This window comes from Halichoeres trimaculatus, unplaced genomic scaffold (assembly GCF_033239565.1).
Source record: "Halichoeres trimaculatus isolate MK-OKI-2021-1 unplaced genomic scaffold, fHalTri1.1 fHalTri1_scaffold_3, whole genome shotgun sequence".
NCBI classification, from domain to species: Eukaryota; Metazoa; Chordata; class Actinopteri; order Labriformes; family Labridae; genus Halichoeres; species Halichoeres trimaculatus.
In genome coordinates, this window is record NW_027437181.1 from 6351818 (window position 1) to 6376057 (window position 24240).

Genomic DNA, 24240 nt, shown 5'->3' on the forward strand with positions numbered 1-24240 from the left:
TGAAAATAAATAAATGCTTAATATTTCACTCTGTGTTGAATGAATCTCTACAAAATTTCAAGTTTTAAATTAAACTTCTGAAACAAATGAACCTTTCCACTTTATTTTACTTCTGGAGATTTACTTGGACTTGCTTCAGTGTGTTAGCGGAACTAGTTCCACAGCATGTCTGTTTCAGGTCGGATATTTGATCTCGGTGACTTCCGGTAACTGAAATAAATCCTAATTACTCTGAACTGAACTTTAAAATCCAATTTGACAGTTAGAAAATATGTTAAAGGCATACGGAGCATTTAAAAAGAACTAAACCCTGAGACTCTGTTATTAAGAATGATGACGAGCTAACCGGAAGCTAACGAGTGCTAACTATAGGTGCTAACATCACCGATCTTACACGTTAGCATCAACTACAACGATTATCAGGTAAACGCCGAGCGTCGTTCAATGATTGAATAATTATGCAATAATGGTTTAATAATGATAATCAGGAGAAGAAGACGATGCAGATGATAAAAAGTGGTATTGAATGGGAGCTAACGCTAAAATGCTAACTGTGTTTACTTTTGTTGGCCAGAAAAACGTTTCCCTGCGTTAGTTCGCCTGCTCTCCGAAGACTATAATCATTATAATCGATTCATTCTGAGCTGCCAGGCTGCTTACAGCTTAGTAAATGTTAAAAAAAAAAAAAAAAAAAACTTCATCGTGTGGTGATCATTTACAAACTCAAGAAACAACAACAACAACAACAACAACAACAACAACAACAACAAAAAAAAATTAAATAAAAGGTGATTGGTGTTTCTGTTTTGGAGAATTAGTGTTTGTGGTTACGTTATATGCCCTTAAATACTGAAACACAACACACAACAGTTAAAAAAATATATGTTTCTACCTTTTAAATTAAAATTTGTTTTAAAAGGTTAAAACCAAAACGATTAAGGTTCCTGGTGCTCTTTAACTTAAGGTAAAAATGTGAAAAGGGTTCTTCAGTTCTGATTTTTGATTTATTGAACCTTTTGATAAACCAGGTTAGTGCTATTGAGACTGAAAATCTTATTTTTAAGGGAGACATGGTTGAGACAGTCAGCTGTAAAATATCACAAAGTTACAAACACAGATACAAAAAGCAGTATGAATGACAAGCAGTGGAGTTCTTAATAAAATATCAAAAGTCAGGTCTGTAACCAAGTAAATGAAAAACGACATACTGAGACATGTTATGTTGTAAAAGCCATTTTAACAATAGTTTTTAGAGGGATATGGTTGAACTTGTTTTCAAAAAAGATGGTGACATTAACTTTGTAAAATAAAGTTTTAATAAACAAGGAGAGAGTGACATTTGTTACAGTTTTACTCAGTTGCTTTGGTACGTTTCTCAAATCATCCTTGACATTTCTCAAAACAAAAAAACACCATGAATTTACTGTAAAGTCCTGTCTCTAGCTTATAATCTTCAGTTCATCTCTCAAAAGTAAATATCTGTATCAATGATCATGTCAGTGCCATCATGAAAAGTCTGTGTCATTGTGAACAAATCAGACAGTCAAAGTGTTAAGTCATGTCAACAATAAGCTGTGTACTATGGAAGGACATTCTAATGGAAACTATGGCTTAAGTTTTGATGACAATTGTTGTAAATTTTAAGTTAAGCCTTAGTTGTGTCTTTAAAAAGGTAGATTATTCTGTGAAATACAGACAAACTTGGGTGAGTCACAAAATGTGAAAAATTGTGTGTCTGTGACCTGCTCTCTGTGTATCTCTTGCTCTTTGTGCAGGTGATGGCTGGTCTCCCTCCCCCTCTTCCCTTCCTCTCCTCTCTCCTCTCCTCAATGCTCCCCCCTGGTTTTGCTGTGGGGCCCTCCAAGCTCTGTGAGGACCATCTTGGGCTGTGGTGGGTGGGCAGCCCACTAAAGGCCGGCTCCGTGCTGGGGAGGAGTGGGGGCACAGACTGGGCCACGAGGTGCGCTGAGCTGCTGAGTCAGAGTCAGGTCAGTGAAGGCACCACGAGCTGGATTTACCAAACCTGTCGCATACACAGTGTTGGGGTAACACCTTTCAGTTGTCTGTCACAGTACTTCCCTCCTGTAATGAGTAAAAGAAGGTGCTCACTCTTTAGTTTCATCAGTTGACTGAGAAAATGGATTTTCCTTTTGTTATCATAATCATGTACAAGCATTTGTACACCCGAGGGAGACTTTGCTGATACAGTGCTTGCGGAGGATGGCAGAGTGGGCAGTGTTTACTTTGTGGAAATATTCCCATTAGTTTTGGTCTAAAAGGATGAGCATGAGGACACAGTTCATCATCTGTGTTGTGTTTTTCAGACTGTGATGGAGATCTCAGCAGACAAAGAAGCTTTACCATTCAGCAGCGTCTGGATCAGGTAGGTTTGCAGCACTAACATCAGGGTAAAAAAAGACCTCTGTGATGAACAGAGCTAACACACTCACCTCACTCTCAAACCTTTTCCTCCTCAGGTTTGCCTGCCAGGTGTCGAGCAGCGCCCTTAGGAACGTGACTGCACAGTGTGTATGTGGAGAGGGGTGTGTGTGCCGGTGTGCGGATGTGAGTTTGCGCGTGTGTCGGGACGTCCAGCCTGGAACAGAGCTGCTGATGTTTGAAGACACACAGGAAACCCCGAACACAGGTAGACTGCTCTCTCTTTCAGGGGCCATTAACAAGACAACAGTTTTAGGGTGAAACGCAAAAGTATTATTGTTTTTTGGTGTCCAGATGATTGGTTCAACTCTACTTCAGCGGAGATATTCCAAAAGTAGCTTCTGGACAAGACAGTTATAGCTCCACCTATAGGCCAGGCATGCCTACTGCAGCGTTTTCAGTCCCCCATGCAAGCACAATTTTGTTTCACTGGGTTTTAGCGTTTTCGGCTGAAACGTTGCGTAAACACGGCTTCATTCTCTGTCACACTCCTTTAGCTCTAAGTCCTGCCTCAGTGTGGTGTATCATGTGATCAGACAACAAACCAGCATTTCTGTTTTGCTGTCATGATTCTGAACAGATCCTCACACTGCAGGACACACACCACCAACCAGAAAGACGCAGCAGGAGATAGAGGAAGAGACACAGGAGGAGACACAGGAGGAGACACCACAGGACACACCGCAAAAGACTCAGGAGGAGAGAGAGGAAGAGACACAGGAGGAGACACAGCAGGAAGGGTCTGAAGAAGAACAGGAGGATGAGGAGGAGATGAGAGAGCAGTCCAGAGGCTCAGAGAGGAGTCATCTGACCTCACACAGGAGTTGCAGAGCTGGGGCAGTCCAAGCCGTTCCCAGCTCCCAGAACACAAAAACTCCTGATGATAAAACCGTGACCCAGGAGGACAGCATGGACTCTGTCTCTGCAGGGGACTCTCAGTCTCCCTGTACACCTGCACACTCTGCTCACCTCCCTGTTCCTCCTCCTGCATCTGTTCGCAGCAGTTCCCGCCTGGCTGGTAAACCACGACGCGTTCACTGCCTCAATTACCGTGGGAAAAAAATGGCAGAATCCACCAAAGAGGGATCCGTGGAGATGGCAGATGTGGACTTGCAGGGGGCGGAGCTTAAATGTCCCATTGCAGGTGTCAGAGAGAGGAAGTACAGATGCGCCAGCTGTGGGAAAAAGTTCTTTCAGAGCGGACACTTGAAGAAACATCAGTTCAGCCACACCAAGGTGAAACCCTACACCTGTGAGGAATGTGGGCGGAGCTACACATCTGCAGAGAGCTTCAGGGCTCATCAGGTACAGGAGGGGGGAATAAAGTGTTTAATGATAACACACTCTATCTAAGATGATTCACATTTTTTCTGAGATGATAATACACTGATTGTGGAGCGGTGATGGTGTGGTTGCAGTTAAACCACCGTGGGGAGCGTCCCTTCTCCTGCCCTCACTGCCAGAAGACGTACGGCCTGAAGCGGGACCTGAAGGAGCACCTGGTGCTGCACACAGGAGAGAAACCATACACCTGTGAGCACTGCGGGAAGGCCTTCGCACGCCGCCCATCCCTTCGCATCCACCGCCTCCTGCACTGCAGCAGTGTGACTTACTCTCAGACTCCAAAGGTAGGAGGGGGTCACACACTGAAATCTATCAGTCTGGGTTCAGTCAGTCCAGGTCAGGGCTGGGCGATTATGGCAAAAATCAAAATCAGGATTAATTGAATCTTTGACCTCAATTCACAAGACACTTCTGTTTCAAGTCCTGCCAAATCCAACTGTTGTCCGATAACAATGGAATCATCTCCATGTATCGATCGAGCTGTGGCCTGAATCAAAATCTTAAGACCAGTTGAAAAATTGCTAGAATTGACTTTTGCACATTTGGATCTTAATGAGGTTTTAAGTAGAGCAAAAATATGCAAAAGCAAGAAGGGGGAGTGTGACAAAAAGCACTTTGAAAAAGTAATTTATTGAAAACAAGTAAACTGAAATAGGCTGTTTATCAGCTGATCAGAAGTTTAAGACCATCGCTCAAAAAATTACAAAAACTCTCCAAACCAGAAGAAAAGTTTTTCTCAAGTTTTCACGGCTCCACCGTTCTTGTTAATCACTTTAAAAATTGGTTTGGGCATGCTTGATGCAAGTGTTTCCAGGAAGCTTTTGGGAACATTGCTCCAAGTGGTGAAGATGGCGTCACGAAGGGCATTAACTGTCTGGAACTGACGGCCATTTTTATGAACTTCCCTCACCATCCATCCCCAAATGTTCTCTGTTGGATTTAAATCAGGGGAACATGCAGGATGGTCCCAAAGAGTGATATTAGCCACCGTTTGACCACCCTGCACCACCTGAAGCTCCAGTGTTCACTGAATGAAAAAGCCCCAGATCATGATGGACCCCCTCCACTGTGCCGGGTAGAAGACATCTCAGGTGGGATCTCCTCGTCATGCCAGTAATGAAGCCACCTGGACCGCCAAGGTGACATTTTTTCTCATCAGAGAATGAAAGTTTTTTTTTCACCTTTCAATGTCTCATGTTTGATGCTCCCTGGCAAAGTCAAAATGAGCAGTTTTGTGGCGTGAAGGAGACGAGGTCTTGGACTACGTTTTTTTTTTAAAACCCTTTTCCTGCAGATGACGTCTGATGGTTATTGCGCTGCAGTTGGCACCAGGAAGGGCCTTAATTTGGGTCGAGGACCGCCCTGTGTCTTGACAGACAGCCAATCAGATCCTCCGGCTCAGCGCAGGTGTAATTTTTTGGGTCTACCTTTTGACTTTTTTGTTCCATAATGCTCAGGATCTTTCAGAAAATGTAGAATGATTGTCTTAAAACCTCAGCAGCAATGGCACGCTGCAAGAGGCCTTGCTTATGCAGCTCGACGATCCGACCACGTTCAAGAACAGACAGCTTCTTAGCTTTAGCCATCAGGAGGGCATGACCGTGTGAATGCCTGACAGAAAATGAACATTTTGAGCAGATTTTGGCTTTAATAGCCTGTGGTCTTAAACTTTTGATCAGCTGATAAACAACCTTTTTTTATTCTTTTGATGGTTAGAAGCTCTGAATGTGGGTTTTGATGACTCACCCAGCCCTAGTCCAGGTTCAGTCAGTCCATGATACCATCAGGTGTGGACTCAGTCGGAGTTGTATCCCTCTGACTGTCTTGCAGCTCTTTTTTGGTGTTTGAAATTTCGTCTTCACTCGTCCCTGCTTCAGATGTTCATCCTAACTCATTTCAAACTGCAGGTTTTTAAAAAGGGTCCAATTTGACTCTCTCAGGTCCAGTGTCCACTCTGTCCCAAGTTGCTGGCAAATGCTGGATCTCTGAGAAATCACATGAAGCTGCACACGGGGGAGAAACCTCACACCTGTCAGCTTTGTGGGAAGAGCTTCAGCCAGAAAGGTAACCTTTGATTCCTAACTGTGATCTTTACAGACTGCTGAGTTCAGTTTGACTCCACCCCCGAGTCCAGCGAAGAGAGTAGCTCTGTAACTCTGGTTTGTCTGTGTCTCAGGAAACCTGGAGTCTCACCTGAGGATCCACAGCAGAGAGAAACCCTACACATGCTCTGAGTGCGATCAGAGTTTTTCTCAGAAGCCAGATCTTCGTCGTCACATGTTCTCTCACACTGGAGGAGGCTTCCTCTGCAGCTACTGTGGGAAATCTCTGAGGGACTCCCACAGCCTAAGATCTCACGAGAGACTGCACACAGGAGAGAGACCACACCGCTGCCCTGTCTGCGGGAAAGGTTGTAACATCGCAGACAAACATCTCAAAGCTAAATTGAGAGAAAGGGAAAAACACACTTGCTGTCTGATCTGAAAATGATCCTAAGACAAGGGTCTGCAGCCTGCAGCTCTGGAGCCTCATGTGGGTCATGGACTCCTTTGCAGTGGCTCCCTGTAGCTTTAAAATTTGGAAATAAAGAATTTATATTTTTCTTGCAGAGAGTATTAAGGTCAAAAATGCAGGTACCAAATAAAATCATGGTTTAACATTTTGCTGGGTTAGGTTACCCTAACCCTCTTACTATAAAGCAGGGGTCTACAACCTTTACGAGCTATTTTACCTCAGCTCGCCTGGATTAAAGTCTTTCAGGAGCCACAAAACCCACTGTATCTTCACAATAAAAGTTATGAAGTATATAAATTCTATGCAAAGTTGAAATCTAGTGAAAAATTATTCAAATGAGAAGTTATTTTGGAATTTTTGAAATTGTTAATGCGAATTCTTGTCTGTTTAATTTTTCTTTTTTAGATATTGTTTGGGCTTTTATGGCTTTAATTAGATAGAGAAGACAGTGGATAGAGCAGGAAACAGGGCAAGAGTGGGGAGGGACATGCAAGAAAGAGGCCACAGGCTGGATTCAAACCTGGTCCACCTGCACAAGGGCGAACATAATGGAGCGCCACCTTAACCACTAGGCCATCTGCACTCCTTGTTTTTGTTTTTTTTCATAAATTTACAAAAATTAAACAACAAAATAAATTCCAACACTTTTCAAAAATAATATATAAATTAATTGCAATTTTCAAAATTTTACAAATTTTTTGAAATTGTAAAAATATATGAAAATGTCAAACAATTTGAAAAAATAATAATCTGCCAAAATTAAATAAATGTACAATTTGCAAAATTTTGGAATAAATTCTTCAACAACAAAATAAATTCCAACACTTTGCAAAAAAAAAAAATAATATATATATATATATATATATATATATATATATATATATATATATATATATTAGTTAATTGGAAAAATAAAAAAAAGCTTTTTGAAATTTTCAAAGTTTTTAAAAACTTTTGAAATTTCAAAAAATATATAGAAATGTAAAGCAATTAAAAAAATAATGATAATCTGCCAAAATTGGATAACTATAAAATTTGCAGTATTTTGGAATATATACTTGAAATTCATTACATAAAATGATGATATTGCTCAACTCACCAATTTTTAATATTTGCTAACGTCTTGCACCGTTTCACACTTTAACATTAAGCTGGCATGTTGGCAGTTCAATGAATGCATCCACAAAACTTTATTTTCTTTCAGATTTGTCTTTTTGTAGATGTAGTTATCTTCCCAGGGCTGTAAAACTTGAGGTTAGCCACAGGTGCATGGAAAGTTGGTGGGCTGTTGATGTTGTAGGAGGTGAAGTAGAGGGATGGCAGGCTTTATTGACAGATGTGATGAATATTTAGTTCAACAAAATGTTAAATCATGATTTTATTTAGTGTCAGTGTCTTCAATCATCAATACCTTCTGTAGTTTTTGTGGCTTCGGAATGGCAAATCCAGTTGAAACGAGGCAAACTGACTGCTTTGACAGTAAAGGTTGCAGACCCCTGATCTAAGAGTAAGTTTAACTTTATTTACAGGATCTTCTTCTTCTTTGTTTTTTTTCCTGCAGGCTACACGTTGGCCACCAAACTGAGGAGACACATGAAATCATCCCACCAAGAGGAGAAACCGTTCAGCTGTCACTGTGGCGCCTCCTACAGCGGGAGACAGAGTCTGCTCAGACACCAGGCTCGGCATCGCCAAGGAGGAGGGGCCAGTGATGAGGGGGCGGGGTCAGGAGGAGGAACTCAAAGGGTGGGGGAGGAGGAGACAAACACGGCGCTGTCTTTACATCCTCATCACCAGAAACCAACTAGAGGCCGACCCAGGAAGTACTCGCTCCCAGGAGAGGAGGCAGGCCACGAGAAGAAGAGAAGGACGGGGGAGGCGAAGGGAGCAGAGAGGGGAGGAGGAGGAGAAAGTTTAGGTGACGTAAAACAAGCTGTGGTCTTTGAGCTGTCCTCTCAGAGCCCCGCCCACCTGCTGCCCGCCAAGGAGAGCTCCCTGCACCCAGGGACGGGGCCGGAGCTGGTGGAGGTGGTGATGACAGAAGGAGCGGGGCAGTGCATTGTGGTCCATGGGCAGCAGACCGTTGAAGAGCTGCTGTTTTTACAGGAGGTAGAGGGTGGAGTGTGTTCAGTGGCTCAGACAGTAGAGATCAACTCAGGGTAACTGGTCCAGAGATGTCAGGTTCTCCTCTGGTTTCAGGTCCTGGACTGAAGAAGGTCTGAGCTTGATGCTCCTGTTTCTGAGAGAAAAACAGTGATGGAATTAAAGTTGCAAAGGGGTGAGCATACTTGTCCTGAATCCTCTTCTTCCTCTTCCTTCCTTCCTTTGATTTTTGGGGTGCCTACTTGTTTTCAATCACGATTATTTGATATTAACAATTTTTATGATTTTTAGTTTGCTTTTTTTAACACCAGACCATGTGAAAAAGTTAAATGATGATGGTGATAATTTCTACAGACTATTTTAGGAGCCATATTTTTCCATTAAGAGCACATCATGTGAGTCAGAGAGAAACATTTCTCCCTCTGCTGGAGAAAAATGGTAACTTTTTCTGACCCAGTTTATAAACAAAGACTGAAATGAAGAATTTTATTTCGAAAAAAAAACAAAACAAAACCTTGTTTGATATCTTCAAACAAAAAATTCCTGATTCTCCAACCCCTAGCGAAAACCTCTTTTCTGATTTGTTATGTGCCTGTTTATCTGACACAGTGTTTCACGGATTTCCATGTTTCACAGAAAAGTAAGTCTGTTTATTTCTGCTGTTGTTAATCAAGAAGTGGAATGGATTAAAGATATTTCCAAAACGCTGTAATAATAACCCTTCTGCTGATGTGACTGCTTTTAAGATTGATGCTGCAGAATAATTTGAGTTAATACGTTTATGAGGCCTGGTCAGCAATGGCGTTGGCTTCGAACTCAGAGAGAGATAGAAGAAATCGCAGGGTTAGACTCTTTCATGATCACGTTTGGCCACAGGTTAGCTAGATATCACCTCTTAGCTAACACTAGCTCTCGTGGTCCAAAGTTGTAAACAAATGCCACGTGTCAGTCAGTCAATCAGTGTTTTCTCTTACTGGTCAGAAATGTAACCCAGAAGATGGGGGAGTTTCCTTATCTTCATTCATTCAGGTTGTTAACCACTTTCCACGAGGAAAAACAACAGATATTGACCACCAGCAGAGTGTGTGGCTAGGTCCCACATCCTCAGTTATGAGTCAGCTGTGCCGTTTGCTGAGGTGAATGTGTTCTCACCGCAAACCTCTACAGAGCTCGACGGGGGTCTGCAGTGCAGACTTAAAGCCTATGGAGCTGGTTTGGGATGCACCAGACAGAAGCAACCTACAGGGCGGGCCAGAAAGATTGACCCATCGTATATATCTGTTTAGTTTGCTTAGCTTTTGTTCCAGAAACTTAAAATTTTGGATAGTTTCTCTCAAAAGGCATAGCTTTTGATGTACTTGAGTTTGCTTGTTTACTCCTAATGATTGTCAAGTACGGCATCAAAGGGTAAGCGCGACCAGATTGTGGCCTTGAAGGAGGCTGGACTGACAACAATGCAAATCATGAAAAAGGTGAATGTTTGTCGTAAGACTGTCCACAATGTCATGAAACGATACAAGAAGACTGGCAATACCACCAGCAAGCCAATCCCTGGAAGAAAATGTGCTGTCCGGACCAAAAGGGTTGTTGAGATGGTGAGGAAGAGAATCCAAAGGAATCCTCACAGGAGCATGAGGGCAACAGCAAAGGAAGTGAACATCTCAAGAACTTCACCGAGAAGAATCGTCAAACAGGATCTCAGACTGAAAGCACTAAAAATGAAAAACAGACAACTGATTTCAGCTGCTTCTAAGAAAAAACAGCTTGACAGGGGGAAAATGATGCTGCATGCGATCCAGAGTGCTGCAGACAGAGTCCTGTTTGGTCTGATGAGAAGATCTTCACCGTTCAGGAAGTGGTCGATTCCCAGAATGACAGGGTTTATGCTCATAGTGCACAGCACCTATCTGAAGGCTGCAGAACTCATTTTGGTCGTCAGAAGCCAGCTGGAGTCATGGTGTGGGCTGCTGTTGTATCTGATGGCTCAGAATCTGCTTTGGTCTTCATTCAGGAGGGTGTGAAAGTGAACCAGGTGTACCTTCAAATGCTGAAGAAAAAGTGTTGCCTTGGTGTACCAATGCGTTTGGAAACCAGTATGTCTTCACACAAGATGGTGCAGCAGCTCACACATCCAATGTCACACAGGCCTGGTGCAAGCAGCACTTTCCTGGCTTCTGGGACAAGAACATGTGGCCTCCTCAAGTCTAGACTGCACAGTCTACAGCACAAAGAAGTTCCTTTTTTCCTCATGTCCTTCCACGTCGGGAATTCTGTGGGTTCAGCCAGCTGACCCTTGAATATTTAGGGGTGTGTTATGTAAATTACGATTGATTGGCCCTGGTACGCACATTTCATACATCACATGTAAACATTGCCGTAGGATCGTTTTTACACCCAGATCTGCACCAATTCCCACGCAAGATTGATAAATGGGGGCCAGTATGCTTCATGAAGTTCTGTGCTCTCTGATTGCTTTTCTATTTTGGATTAAACAGCCGTTGTCAGGTTATGGGGTGTTGATTCCTTGGTAGGCCCAATCATACAGGGGACCTGACAGGTTCAGACCATGGGATCTAGGTTAGAGCAGTAGACCTAGACTTTGAGCTGGTCCTGCTGAAAGATGTGAGACTTTTGGATGCGTCATGTTAACGTTTATTCATTTAAGTGTTGAGTAGTATTCATTTCCTGGTCTTACTAAAGTGGAGGTTTTATAGTTTGCTGACCGGGTGTAAATGTTCTTGTGACTGTATCATTTGAAAACCAGCAGGATGATTTTGTAATAAGCTGTCACTCAACTAACTGAGTCAGAGCCGGGGAGCAGTATGTGCCATGCTTCTGTAGGAATGCTTTAGAAAACTGAATACCATAGAGACAAAAAAAGGTATTGTTAAAATGTGTAATTTTTACAGATTATCATCATGATTCTTGGGGAATGTCGTTCTGTGGGGTTGGACTTTCTGCATTGCTGAGCTCTATTTAACTCTGTAACTCAAAGTTTTAACTTTAAAGGACACTTTAAGGGAATATGCAAAACTTTTAAAGCAAAACTACATGTCCCTCTGAAGAATGCACAGCAGTTTGTACACATTATGGTATTTTCCCATCATATGGTTTAACTGTTTGGGGCCAAACAAACAAGCATTCCATCCTTAAGGTCTTTGTATGAGTGTGCGCTTAAAATAACAGATCGGAAATCTATCAAACGGCATCACAAATAAGAATTACTGAGCTTTACAGCTTTGTTAATTTTCCGTTTTTATACTTAGAAACAGAGAAGTGTGGTCAAGAGTCAAGGTGCACAACAGTTCTACCAGCCTTTTTTCTCAGTGAGGGGAATAGAACTACCAACCACAAACTGTCTGAAACCAAAGCCCTGACAGAACTGGAGGTTTTTAAGGGACAGGTGCAGCATCTTCTCTTTGGACTCTATGAATCAATGTTTCTCGCCCTGAAAAATAAACAAGAAAGTTATGAAGCATGACGTGTTGTGAGTTCAAAAAAGACCATCTCTGAACATGCAACACATCCAGTCTTAAAGCAGACATCTACAGCAGCAGAGGACCACGCTGGGGGGACCCTCCTGTCAGCTAGGAGGAGAAAACAGGCTACAATTTACACAGGCTCACCAAATCCATGGCAATTTAGGCTTTTTGTCTGATGAGTCTGGATTTCTGCACCACATTCAGATAGTAGGATCAAGATTGTTGCTGACCATGTCCATCCCCTTTATGAGCACAGTGTCCCCATTTTTGATGGAGACTTCCAGCAAGATAATGCTCCATATCAATGAGAAGATAAACCTCTGAGGACTGTTTGCAGCACCGTGTTGAGGAATTTGGGGTTTAATAAATCAATACAAATATCTGACACCAAAGCAAGAGGAATATCGTACAAACATGTAAAACACGTTCCACCAGTAAGGCCCCAAAAGCACGAAATAATTATCACATCACTGAAGATATGCTTACTGTGACAGGTCTGACATCCATATATTTGACACACACGCACAATGTACAGTATTTTGTGGTATTAGTCAAGGTGCATACCAACAGACTCCTGTAATGTGCTCAGGGGAATGTCATATAACGTACATAGTTTCCTTTGTCTACCTGGAGCCATAAGCTCTGACAGGTTTTGATGTTTTGTTTGACCATAAAACACATCAAAATGTCGAAGCAGCTGCACTGTAAGCTGTCCACATTTGTGCTTATGGTCTGAACTCAGAGGACAGACATGGGTCTGAATCTTGCGTCTTAATGTTGGGTCCAAAGGTTAATTCCCAATGTTTGGTTCTAATGCTGGGTCCTAATGTTGTGTACCAATGTTGTCTTCTAATACTATGTCCTAAGGTTGTGTCCTAATGTCATATCCTAATGCTGGGCACCTATGCTAGGTCATAATGATTGGTCCTCATGCTGGGTTTGAATGTTTTGTCCTGATGTTGTTGTGCCCCAACCCTGGGTCCTAATCTTTGGTCTTAATGCTGGGTACTAATACTGGGTCTTGATGTTGTATTTTAATATTGTGCCCTAATATTGGGTCCCAATATTGGGTCTTTATTTTGGATCTTGCAATCTTGGGTCCAAATAATGGACCCTGGACCATAGTCTCAATGTCGGACTCTGAAATGCTGGGTCTTAAAGTTGGACCGACGAATATTGGACCGTGAAATGTTGGGGTCTAATGTTAGGCCTTCAAGTGTTTTGCCTTGATGTTAGACTCTTGGATGTTGGGTTCTAATGTTTGTTCTTAATGTTGGACCATAGAATGTTTCTTCTTGGTGTTGGACCTTGTAATAATTGGTCCTGATGATGGACCCATGAATCTTGGTTCCTAATGCGAGACCTTGAAATGTTTTGTCTTTATGTTGAAGCCTGGGATATTTGGCCTCAATGTCGGATCCTGTAATTTTGGGCCATAATGTTGGAACCTGGAACATTGTATGTTAATGTTGGACCCTGGAATGTTGGGTTCTAATGTTGTGTCCTGGAATGTTGAGTCCTAATGTTTAACCCTGGAATGGTGGGGTTTTTATGTGGGACCCTGAAATGTTTGGTCTCAATGTTGGACCCAAGAATGTTGGGTCTTATTGTTAATCTTCGGAATGTTAAGTCCTCATCTTGGACCTTTGACTGTTCCGTTTCAACGTTGGACCCTGGACTGTTGGACCCCCATTAGAGATAGCATTTCCACAGTTCCTCAGGTCATCTGCATTGATTTTAATAGAATTGTGTTCACCTTGTGCACTAGGGGTGTGAGTTAGTAGGTTGGAGGTGGAGGGGGGACACTGCTGTGTGTGTTTATGAGGGTTTACCAGGCCATTAACAATTACTATTATTATTTTTGTTTGTTTTCTTTTCTCTTGCCAAGCACTTTGTGTTGCCACTGTTGTGCATGAAATATGCTTTATAAATAAAGTTTGATTGTTTAATTGATTGACTCTGAATTTTCCCTCTGGAATTAATAAAGTTTATTCTATACAATTCTGTATTGACGTCAACATGTTTAACTTCATATTTCATTTGTAATAATTTGTTTCCTTCTCCACACAATCATAAATCCCAGTTAACATTACTGTGACAGTCATCCTCAACCTATCAGCCTGCATGTAATTGTGCAGACCCACACCGCAGAAAGAAAATTTCTGATCTTATGCTATCTACTCTTTAGAGTTCCCTCTGACAAATGTATGGACAGACGGTCCATACATGTGACCTACGTCTATCAAAACAAGATATTAAATAATAATAAATTTTATTTACAGAGCTCTTTTCAGAGCTCAAAGACACTGTACAATTGTTAAAACCTGTTCTAAACAAGGAACACAGAGAAATTACACATGTATTGAACAAAATAAAAATGCAGAACATTCACAAATTAAAAGCTAACTTAATAAAGATCAATGTTAAGACATTTGAATGTGGATGGGTCAGAGTAAAGGAGTCCAGAGGGAGCAGCTATGGATAAGGCTCTGCATGTGTCACCCGTGCACGATCCACAGGAGGAAGACAGAGGCCTTTCCTACAGCTATCAGGCTCAACTGTAAGTGACTGCACTTAACAGCGGAAGAATTTTTGCTTTTTACATTTGAAAATACTGAAAAAATAACCAAAAAGACTCTTAGCATGAATAATAAAGGCCAGATGAAAGAAAGTGCTCCTCTCTCTGTGTTCAGGATGTCCAAGCACAATGACCCCCTTTTTAAAATTCAGGTTGGGGAAGTTTAAGACAAGTCATGATTTTATGACTTTAGGACACTCGTTACCAACAGGATCTTAATATAGTGCTGGTTTACACCCAGTAAGTTAAATTAGCCTACATAAGTGGTGTAATTTCTCTTTCCGTGCAGGCTGCACTGCTTTGGGAAAGGTTTAGGGATCTTGATAAAATGCAGTGAAAGCAGAGGTCATGAAGATGCGGTTCAGTTGATCTGATAAGGTTCTGTTTGGATCGGAACCACTGAGACCCGCTGCCGTCTGCCCACTACACAGGATTCTTTAGGAAGCGTAAAGAGGTTTGTTTATGCAGCACTACTTTTGTGTACATCCGACCAACACTGTCAAAAACTGAGACAACGATTGTCGACATGCGAAGGTAACTATGATGAAAAGTGGATTATATCGTTCACTTTTGAAGGTGTTATCATCAACACTAAGTTGCGTTTCTCACGTCAGTCTTTGCAGATGAGAGGGGCTGCGTATTTATTGGAACTACTTTCTCTCGGATGGCTGTGCTTCGCCTTTCTCTCCGTCTCGCTGTGCTAGGCCGCCATCTTGAATTTTAATGTTAATTTCTTTAAAAATGTGTTTCCTGTGATGTTTTCCTTCAGGGGGTCGAGCCCAATCTGGATGACTTTCAAGGAGTAGTGATTTATTTGGTGACTGCTTCACAGAACAGCATCGTAAGTATGGTGTGTGTTCGGGTTCTGGTGTCGGATCATTGAACGGCTGCAGCGCGTGAGAAGCTCCAGCTTAGCTCTTTAACTGTTAGCCCCCTGAACGCACAGCAGCAGCTCTTTAAACACAGACACGCATACTGTCTATTTCATGCGATGGTTACTATAGGGTCTGCGTATGAGGATACCAATACGACAAACTACTTCTGACTCGTTTAAGGTTTACATATTTAGCCCCTGGAGCGAGCTATCGGCTTCTATATGATACAAGCCGAGCTAACGGGGTAGCTTTTAGCCTGCGCTAGCTACTGTGTTTTTTCCAGGTAGGGGGCTTTAAAGTGTTCCTGGGTGGTCTTATTCACCGTCTGCTGCTGTGATGTGAAACATAGTATGTGTGTCAGTTAGTTTTGTTGACCCAGCAGATAATGTTAGTGCTCTGAGGGATTGTTGCAGTGTAGGTTGTGCTAGCCGAGCTTAGTTAGCATCCCACCAAAGTTAGTTTGGTGCTAACAGGCTAACATAAAGTCTGAAGCTCTGTTTCTCTTTCAACTACAACAGAGTTTATTTATATCCCTAGTGAATAAAACCCATTTCAGATTATGAACTAAAGACGACCGTTTTATTTCCCTCAAGGTAATCCCAGTTAAAACAACCCAAAAATTGTAATTCTACGAATACACAATCTCCCTCTGGTAACTCCCGTTTAATCTCAGTTATATATCTGGACAGATACACCGACCCACCTGTGATCATGTTTGGCAAAGAACACTGATCATTCCTATTCTGAAGTAAGCATCTTAATTTCAGCTTCTCATTCAGCTGTTGGGGCGAAGGTTAGGCAGACATGGTCCTGATCCAGAACCCCCAAACCGTGGTTCACCGGATCTGAACCTCATGTCCGATGCTTTAGACACTATCAAGTACCTTTACTGAATAGCGAAATCTTTATTGTATTAAATTATTTTAAAGAATAGTTTGTTTTCAATCTTAAGATCATGTCGGACTAGGTCCTGAAGAACCCCACGTTTCAGATCTGTACTCTGTTAACGTAAAAAAAAAGCTGCAGATAGTACAGGTGGAGGGCAGTGGTTCCGGATCAGGACCTAGTTTCAATAACAGAAACAGTGAATGAGAAGATACGTTCAGTTTCATTAGGGGGACCAGTAAAGTCACGTTAATGTCAGGAAGTTAAACAATATTGTGCCTCTAGAAGACACACGCTGGCTCTGTGGAGGTTTGGTATATTACTGTTGGCAGATAGGGTGGGCTTTTGAAAGCAGGTCGATATAAAGAGTAGATGTTTGTTTTCCGAGTAAACCCGTCTCTAGTTGCCACTACTCTGGGCATGTTCAGTTCTGGTATTGGTGTTTGTTGTTGGGTGAAGTGTTGGGGCCGCTAAGCTAAAAGGTGATGTCAACCTGTTAAAGGGAAACCGCTGTTCACTGCTGCAGCCTACACGACCGAGCCTGTTAGCTGCCCGTTGTCTCCATGCTAACGTGCTGTGTGGGCTCAGAGCCCACGGTTAGCAAACAACACAGGCTGTAACACCGGTAACCTCGGCCTCGGCTGTCGGTGGAAGCTCCTCCTGGTCCCTGTGTCGTGTTTTTATTGTTGCTAACGTTAGCCACAGAGCTAAAAAAAAATGCTAAGTGTTTAATGCATCGACATGAAACAAGGGAATGCTCCTTAGGCGTTTGAAACGGAAGCAGTGAGTGTAGATACGGAGAACTGTGTGGTTTCTCGGAGACAATTTCATTGTAGCTTTATAATCTTTAATGTTCAAGCCTTAATACTGTTGATAGAGACGCTGTTACTGCATCTGACAACGAGCCAATGCAATATATGCAGTTACCACTGAGTGGCGCTGCAGGATTATCTAACCCCTGACAATACAACGACCAAAGCTGCTTTCAGGATGTTTGAACTTGTGTAGAAGATTCCTTTAAATTAAAAAAAACACACGTGTATCGTACACATATATAATAGATAAATGTATGTTTATTAAATGTCGCCCAGGTACATACTTCTGAGTAATGATTATTATTATTATTATTATTATTATTATTATTATTATTATTATTATTATTATTTATTATTATTTATTATTGACCCATAATAAGTGACCCATGACCATCAGACTGACTGTTTTTAACAGCTTTGAGTTGTTTGGATTTAGACCAGCCCCTGAAGGTTCTCACTGTTCATTAGGGAAGTCATGTTTAGCTGATAAGGGTGGCAGGATGAGAGGGAGATGGAGGACATACTATGGGTTCAGAAACTCCAAAACCTGGCCTCTCAACCACAGAGAGAGGCTGGTTGTCCTAAACCATGCCTTCATCACCTTTCTGCTATTCTTGTGGCTTTTTTTGTTTACTCCGTATTTTTCCTGTGCTGTATTCCCTTGTGTGCTTGGATTTGAAGTGTTGTGTTGAACTGGTCGATTGAACGCAGGTTAACAGTGACTGCCTGGTCAAACAGACTTTTTCACTATCTGCTTTAGAGCTGAAACAATTCCTCGAATGATTCGAGGTACTCGATTACAAAAAATACTCGAGTAATTTTCTCCGCCTCGAGGAATCGTTTAATTTGAAAAAAGATCAAAGAGTGGTATTTCAAATAAGGCTGAGGCCATATTAAGAGAGTTTTCAGACCCCCCCCCCCCCCCCCCCCCCCCCCCCAAGCAACAAATCTAGCTTCTTTTCTGGAGTTTGGAGACTAATGGGTCATTGTACGAAACGGGTGCCATTTGGGTCCGCAACATTTGATGAGATGTACAAGGCACAAAAAAAGTGTCAAAGTGTGTTTACAAATTTTGGAGCCACCAAAGCAAGTGCTCTTATTGACATGCTGTATCAGAAAGTTATATTTCTTAAAGAGAAAAATTTTCATTTGAAAAATAACTGCTCTTTAACTAAAAAAAAAAGTATTACTCGATTGATCGATGGGATTTTCAGTAGAATACTCGAATACTAAATATTCGATAGCTGCAGCCCTAATCTGCTTGGAAATATTTCCACACTGCTGACAATTTAGCTTCAGGGCAGCTCATGCAAAGTTTGTAAGTAGTTTGAGGTCTGCGCCCTGATGATTCTGTTAAACCCTTATGAAGCTTCAGCATCTTTTATTATTCTGTTAGGGATCAGGCTTCACATTACCAGACAGAACTCTGGTCCGTCCAGACGCACCTAACTTGTTTCTGCTCTGCTTCAGGTTTCCAACTCTACATCCCAGTCTTCCACACTCCAGAGTGTTTCTTCATCTCAGAGACTAAATGCAACTGGACCAGGGGGCTTGTGGGCATGAAGTGGCTGGGCGAATCCAAGAACATGGTATTAAATGGCAGACGACACGGAAACAAGTTGACCAGCGAGCAGCCTGTGAGCCAGAACCAGACCCGCTCTCAGCATCCTCAGCGAGCGTCACTGCGCCACAACCGAAACAGAAACCGAAGATGTAGCCGCAGTGAGTGAAATGTACAAGGGTCTGTCACCAGTGATGAGTCTCAACTTTTACTGACGTCAGTGTGTGTTTGGCCCCTGCAGGGTTCAGTGCAGCAGCCAGTCTGGAAGCGGAGAGGCGTTATGTGCCCTCCTCAGGGATGACTGCCAAGGAGCTGTGTGAGAATGATGACCTGACGACCAGTCTCATCCTGGATCCATACCTCGGCTTCCAGACTCACAAGATGAACACCAGGTCAGCAGATCTGTCTCTGGCTGGCTGATGAATGTGCTGCCAGAAAAAAAGTTAGCTTTACACTTCTGATGTGCGTTTGACTCACTTTGAACACTACAGATTTCGACCAGTAAAGGGACGGCAGGAGGAACTCAAGGAGGTCATCGAGCACTTCAAGAAACATGACAACTTGGACAAAGCTTTCAGAGCTCTCACGTCTGGAGACTGGTCCCGCAATCTGTTCCTCCACAAGACGAAAGCTCAAGAAAAGCTCTTCAAGCAGCACGTAAGAAAGGTTTCTGCTGACATCCTTCAGAAAAACAGTCAAAGGACATGTGACTCACTTTGATATCTCCACAGGTGTTTGTGTACCTTCGGATGTTTGCTACAGACAGCGGCTTTGAGATCCTGCCGTGCAATCGCTATTCATCTGAGCAAAACGGAGCCAAGATAGTGGCAACAAAAGAATGGTGAGGACAGGCTGACATTATGACAGCTCCTGCTTAGTGCAGTGAAACGTCCTGTTTTTATTGTATCTGAAATGCTGCATGTGGTGATGTTTCTCAGGAAAAGGAATGATAAGATCGAGTACCTAGTCGGCTGCATCGCAGAGCTTTCAGAGAGTGAGGAGAACATGCTGCTGCGGCACGGCGAGAACGACTTCAGCGTCATGTATTCAACACGCAAGAACTGCGCTCAGCTATGGCTGGGACCAGCTGCGTTCATCAATCACGGTATTTTACCCCACGCTCTTATTGAAGGGGTGTGTTTAATACTTTATGACGAAAGGATTCAGGCCAGAAAAACATCTTCTGTAACGTGGAAATGACTAACCTCCGGCTCTTATTTCTTCTGTTTCAGATTGTCGACCAAACTGCAAGGTGGGCTCCTGTTTTTCATAGCATCTTACCAAATCTAAAGATGATGGGCTGACTTCAAGTCCACTGCTGCAGCTCTGTTAACAAAGTGGTTTTTCTGTGTAGTTTGTGTCAACAGGGCGGGACACAGCCTGTGTGAAGGTCCTGAGGGACATCGAACCAGGAGAGGAAATCTCCTGCTACTATGGGGACGGGTTCTTCGGGGAGAATAATGAATTTTGTGAATGCTACACATGTGAGCGGTGAGTAAGACAAGAAAACCACTTACACAAAATATATGAAGGCTGTCTTCATTTCCGATGTCAAGTGCCAGTGATGTCTGATTGTCTATTATCTTGTGCTGCAGACGGGGAACCGGTGCTTTCAAATCCAAAGCTGGGCTGCCGGTGGAAGTGCCGGTGATCAACAGCAAGTACGGGTTACGAGAAACGGACAAACGTCTCAACAGGCTGAAGAAGCTCGGGGAGGGAAACCCAAGCTCGGACAGTCTCTCTGTCGGCTCCCACACAGACGTAGACTCTCAGGAAATGCCAAAAACGCATCAGTGTAAGAGTCTGTCAGGGCTGAGGTCCCATCAGATCTCAGACTGTACACCAGTTACACCAGTTACACTACCTCCTTCTGCATTCACAGCCTGAGCAGCATCTCTGCTGCTCACATCTCTGTGTGCGTGTGTGTGTGCGTCCACTTTTCTAATGCATGCATTTTCTTCTTGTGCTCCAACAGCTGCCAGAAAAAGACCTTCCTCCTCCTCCTCATCATCCTCTGGCCTGAAATATAAAAACAGGACTCAATCCAGACAGACTCTGTCCAGAGCCCTAACTACCTCATGTTCCAAACAAGGTCGAGTCCACAATAACAGGGTACCAAAGAGACTAAAATCCCAATCCAAGCCTTCTCTCGCTAAAGTTCAGTTGCGGAGTCGCAGGCGGGGGGCGGAGCCTAAGGCGTTGGCCAAAGGGGAGACTCTTCAGCTGGGTCTCAGGGACTCAAAGGTGTCGCTGTGTAAAGGTGTCACTGTGAAGAAGGAGAGGGATGGACAGGAGCTGGTGACACGGGGCTGTCTCACCCGGCACGCTGCAAAAGAGAACGGGAACCTGTCGCATGTGCAAAGCGTCGAGGGCAGCCACTGCTCCACCTACAGAACTCGTAGGTCCACAAGGACCCTCATAAAGGCCCAGGAAACGGCAGGGGGCGTTAAACTGGAGCCCAGTGCCATGGACGGCCTGAGCCCAGTCCCTGGTGGAGTGGTGATAAAAACAGAGCCAGCCGACATGGAGGAGTATCTCCGTCACGGAGTGGCGCTGGAGACGCCAGCGTTAGACTCTGGTTACGCCAGGAGAGGCTCGTGCAGACAGAAACGTCTGACACGGCTTGGGTCTGACAGGACGATCAAATGCGAGGACTCGTATGGCGAGCCGTTCATGCCGATGGCTGCGGGCCACACGGCGAACTTCTCAGACGGTGGGAACATGCTGCTGAGCTTCGCCGACAGACACAGGGACTACAACGGGGTTGCCAGCGTCAGCAAATCCCTCCGCAGGGACAAAGGTAAGAGCAGCTGCAGGTCGCAGGACAAGGGGAAGAAGAAGCGCCGGATCACTCGGTATGATGCTCAGCTCATCCTTGAAAACAACACAGGGATTCCCAAACTGACACTCCGCCGGCGGAGGGACAGCAGCAGCAGCAAGACCAACGACGCCAGCGACCCCATCGGCTCCTCCAACCTCTCCGCCTCTGCCGTCAACTCGGCCTCTTCCAGCAAAATCAGCATCAAGTTCAGCAAGGACCACGACAAGGACAAAGGCAGCTCGTACATCGCCAAGCTGAATAACGGCTACGCCCCCAGCGTGCACAGCAACTCCACGAAGCTGAAGATTCAGCTGAAGAGAGAGGATGACGCTCGCAGGATATCTCAGACCAACGGGGACATGAGTCAGAGTCTGGATGGCAGGAATGGGGGACATCGGACCCAGAAGGTCCTGCCTGACCCTTCATCTGAGGAGGAGGACGAGGACGGGGAGGAAGAGGACGATGACTACTTTGACAATGAGTTTGAAGATGATTTCATTCCACTTCCTCCAGCCAAGCGTCTCCGACTCATCGTGGGCAAAGACTCCATAGACATCGATATCTCCTCCAGGAGGAGAGAGGATCAGTCTCTGAGGCTCAATGCATAAGCTGTGGAGCTCATCACTCCAGCTCTCTGTACATAGCGATGACTCTGATCAGCGCGTGCTGATGTAAAAGAAGTAATTTAAAAACAGGAAGAAGGTGAGGAACGTTAGAAGGTGCTGTTAGCCTGAAACTGACCTGTTCTTCTCCTCAGTGGAATATTAAAGTCAGTAAAGTCTGAAGGTTAACATCCATCAGCTGTGTGAAGAACAGGACCCAGGTTCAGGTCTACGTGTCCTCTCCATGAATGCACTTGTTATATCCAGAAAGGACATGGAACATGTAGAAAGTGTACAGTATGGTGACTGTCCCCTCTGTCTCATCGGCAGGTTTTTATTCCTTTCTTTCTCTCATAGTTTGTAACTTTAGTGTGATGATCCACGCTGAGCATGGCGTGCTGTGGTTGGTCCATGAGAACCATCAGTCCGACCCGTGCCATGTTCTCATTATCCGTGTGACTCCATCATGTCTCCACTCCAGCTGAAGAGAAACATGGGGCCTGTCTGCAGCTTTCACACTCACAGAGGTCATGGTGACCTCACAGCACTGTAAATACAGGAATGAAAGCACACACATATACACACACACACAAACACACATACACACTTTTATAGCGGGAGCAGGATCGTAGGTATAATGGAAACATGGCACATGTGGTTGATAGAGGCACCTGTCGGAGTAATGTACAGAAAGACTGGCTCACAACCCGTGCTTTCATATTTAATTTAAATAATGCGAGCTCACTGAAGTTCATCAACACTAAACTTTGGTGACGTAATCTGAGCACCTTAAATTCCTTGTTCTTTTGTGTCCGGTGCTAATTTCCTTCCTCACCTGGTGTGTGCGTCTGGGTCGAAGCATTAACTCCCAACACGTTTCTCCTCTGTAGCAGCGTCTGTTCTCTGTACAGGCGCTCACACTTTGAGTTTCAGCAGAAATGAAACCCCTTTGTTTCTGTGGTCACAGCATTAGGTGCCTTAACTCAGAGCTTTCTGACACATTCAGACCCGACGTGTTTGTGATCAGTGAGGATTCATAGAGCTGAAGCATGTGCTCGATTGTAAACACGTGAAGAACAGCCCACTGTCAGTCCTTCTGTAGATTATTTTTTTTCTGTCCGACAGTTAAAGGGATCAACTGAGACTGAATGTTAACCCTTTCCTCTCTGTGTTAATCTGTTCATATCACCAGCAGCTAACCACCCTCTGACCCCCCTCCCTCCTCGTGGTCGGACGTCTCCATCCTACACTGTAACCTGTTCAGGTGTAACGTCTCTGTGCTCTTTGTCCAATAGACAGCTGTCAAGATTCACAACTGATTCAAAACAAAGTGAAAAAATCAAATAAAAAGCTAATGTGAATAGTTCTGGGACCTGTTAGAGTGTTGCGTGGGTTAGTGGGAAACGTGTAAAGAGAATTAAAGGGGCAGTGCGTATATTGTCTGATATGTAAATCATTTGAACACATCTTGTACTTATTTAACAGTTTTGAATACTTGAAGACTATATAAAGTTTCTTTGTGACTCTTGTTTCCTGAGCCTATTTGAGAATCTTATGGTGGTTTTCAAACCTTTTACTATTTTGTGTCCACAAACATCTGTGCAAGAGGTGCTTCTGTTCTACTCTCTGTGTGACCGTACAGCACTATACTTGGCTTTTTTATGTCTTAGGATCTTCTCGTCCGGACACTGTTTCAGTTGACGTGTTGGATGTTTTATCTTGTAACTGATGTTTCATTTTTCATCGTCGGTTTAACACCTAAAACTGTGCACTTTTGACCTCAAGATTTTAACTTTAGGTCTGCTCTGTTAGACTGTTTCCCCTTTCTCCCCTTTTTTTCTTTTTTAATATAGTTGTGATTTTTTATGTAATACCTTTTTTTTGTTTGTTTATTTAGATTTTTTTTGCTTAAACTTTTTTTTTACATAATAATGACTTTATAATCTCATAACTTCAAATACTCTGCTGTTTTAAGGTGAGAGGCAGGTAAACCTAGACAGGTTTGCTGTCCATCACGGTGCTGTCTGTTGGTTCAAGAGTTATTTCTCAAGTTTTTGTTGTGCACCTAGTGCGTGGTGCTCCTAAACCCCTCCTAACGGTGGCCTTTGAGGACAAAAAGCTCCAAATGCATGAGAACTATGAGCCTCCATTTGTGCCGTTTTTACCATCCAAGAGTTGCTTTTCAACACACACATATATTTATATATATATTAGAATCAAA

The 24240-nt window shown here is 43.4% G+C and overlaps 2 protein-coding genes across 3 annotated transcripts; both read left to right on the forward strand.

The window, feature by feature from the left end:
• The first annotated feature begins 177 nt into the window (after positions 1-177).
• On the forward strand, positions 178-10212 carry LOC141787932 (uncharacterized). 2 transcript variants are annotated; one of them, XM_074666682.1, is made up of 9 exons: positions 178-423; positions 1776-1988; positions 2325-2383; positions 2478-2647; positions 3035-3744; positions 3858-4067; positions 5724-5847; positions 5960-6193; positions 7859-10212. In XM_074666682.1, exons 2-9 carry the CDS (start codon positions 1779-1781, stop codon positions 8458-8460), a joined length of 2319 nt encoding a protein of 772 aa, XP_074522783.1. In that variant the 5' UTR covers positions 178-423; positions 1776-1778; the 3' UTR covers positions 8461-10212. The 2 variants fall into 2 exon arrangements, with proteins under 2 accessions (XP_074522783.1, XP_074522782.1); XM_074666681.1 differs by having other exon boundaries at positions 3020-3744; positions 7859-10210.
• A 4905-nt stretch (positions 10213-15117) lies between these two features.
• On the forward strand, positions 15118-23547 carry kmt5b (lysine methyltransferase 5B). The gene is made up of 10 exons (XM_074665955.1): positions 15118-15301; positions 18506-18757; positions 18838-18988; positions 19088-19253; positions 19328-19437; positions 19535-19701; positions 19829-19848; positions 19951-20087; positions 20192-20391; positions 20572-23547. Exons 2-10 carry the CDS (start codon positions 18595-18597, stop codon positions 22023-22025), a joined length of 2568 nt encoding a protein of 855 aa, XP_074522056.1. The 5' UTR covers positions 15118-15301; positions 18506-18594; the 3' UTR covers positions 22026-23547.
• Positions 23548-24240: the final 693 nt, after the last annotated feature.

Excerpts from the sequence above, each read along its gene's own strand:
- LOC141787932 (XM_074666681.1), top strand. The coding sequence starts at position 1,779 with ATGGCTGGTCTCCCTCCCCCTCTTCCCTTCCTCTCCTCTCTCCTCTCC. Across the intron at positions 2,648-3,019 it reads ACAGGAAACCCCGAACACAG|ATCCTCACACTGCAGGACAC; the intron begins GTAGACTGCTCT and ends GATTCTGAACAG. Across the intron at positions 4,068-5,723 it reads CTTACTCTCAGACTCCAAAG|GTCCAGTGTCCACTCTGTCC; the intron begins GTAGGAGGGGGT and ends TGACTCTCTCAG.
- kmt5b (XM_074665955.1), top strand. The coding sequence starts at position 18,595 with ATGAAGTGGCTGGGCGAATCCAAGAACATGGTATTAAATGGCAGACGA. Across the intron at positions 19,254-19,327 it reads AAAAGCTCTTCAAGCAGCAC|GTGTTTGTGTACCTTCGGAT; the intron begins GTAAGAAAGGTT and ends ATATCTCCACAG. Across the intron at positions 20,392-20,571 it reads AATGCCAAAAACGCATCAGT|CTGCCAGAAAAAGACCTTCC; the intron begins GTAAGAGTCTGT and ends GTGCTCCAACAG.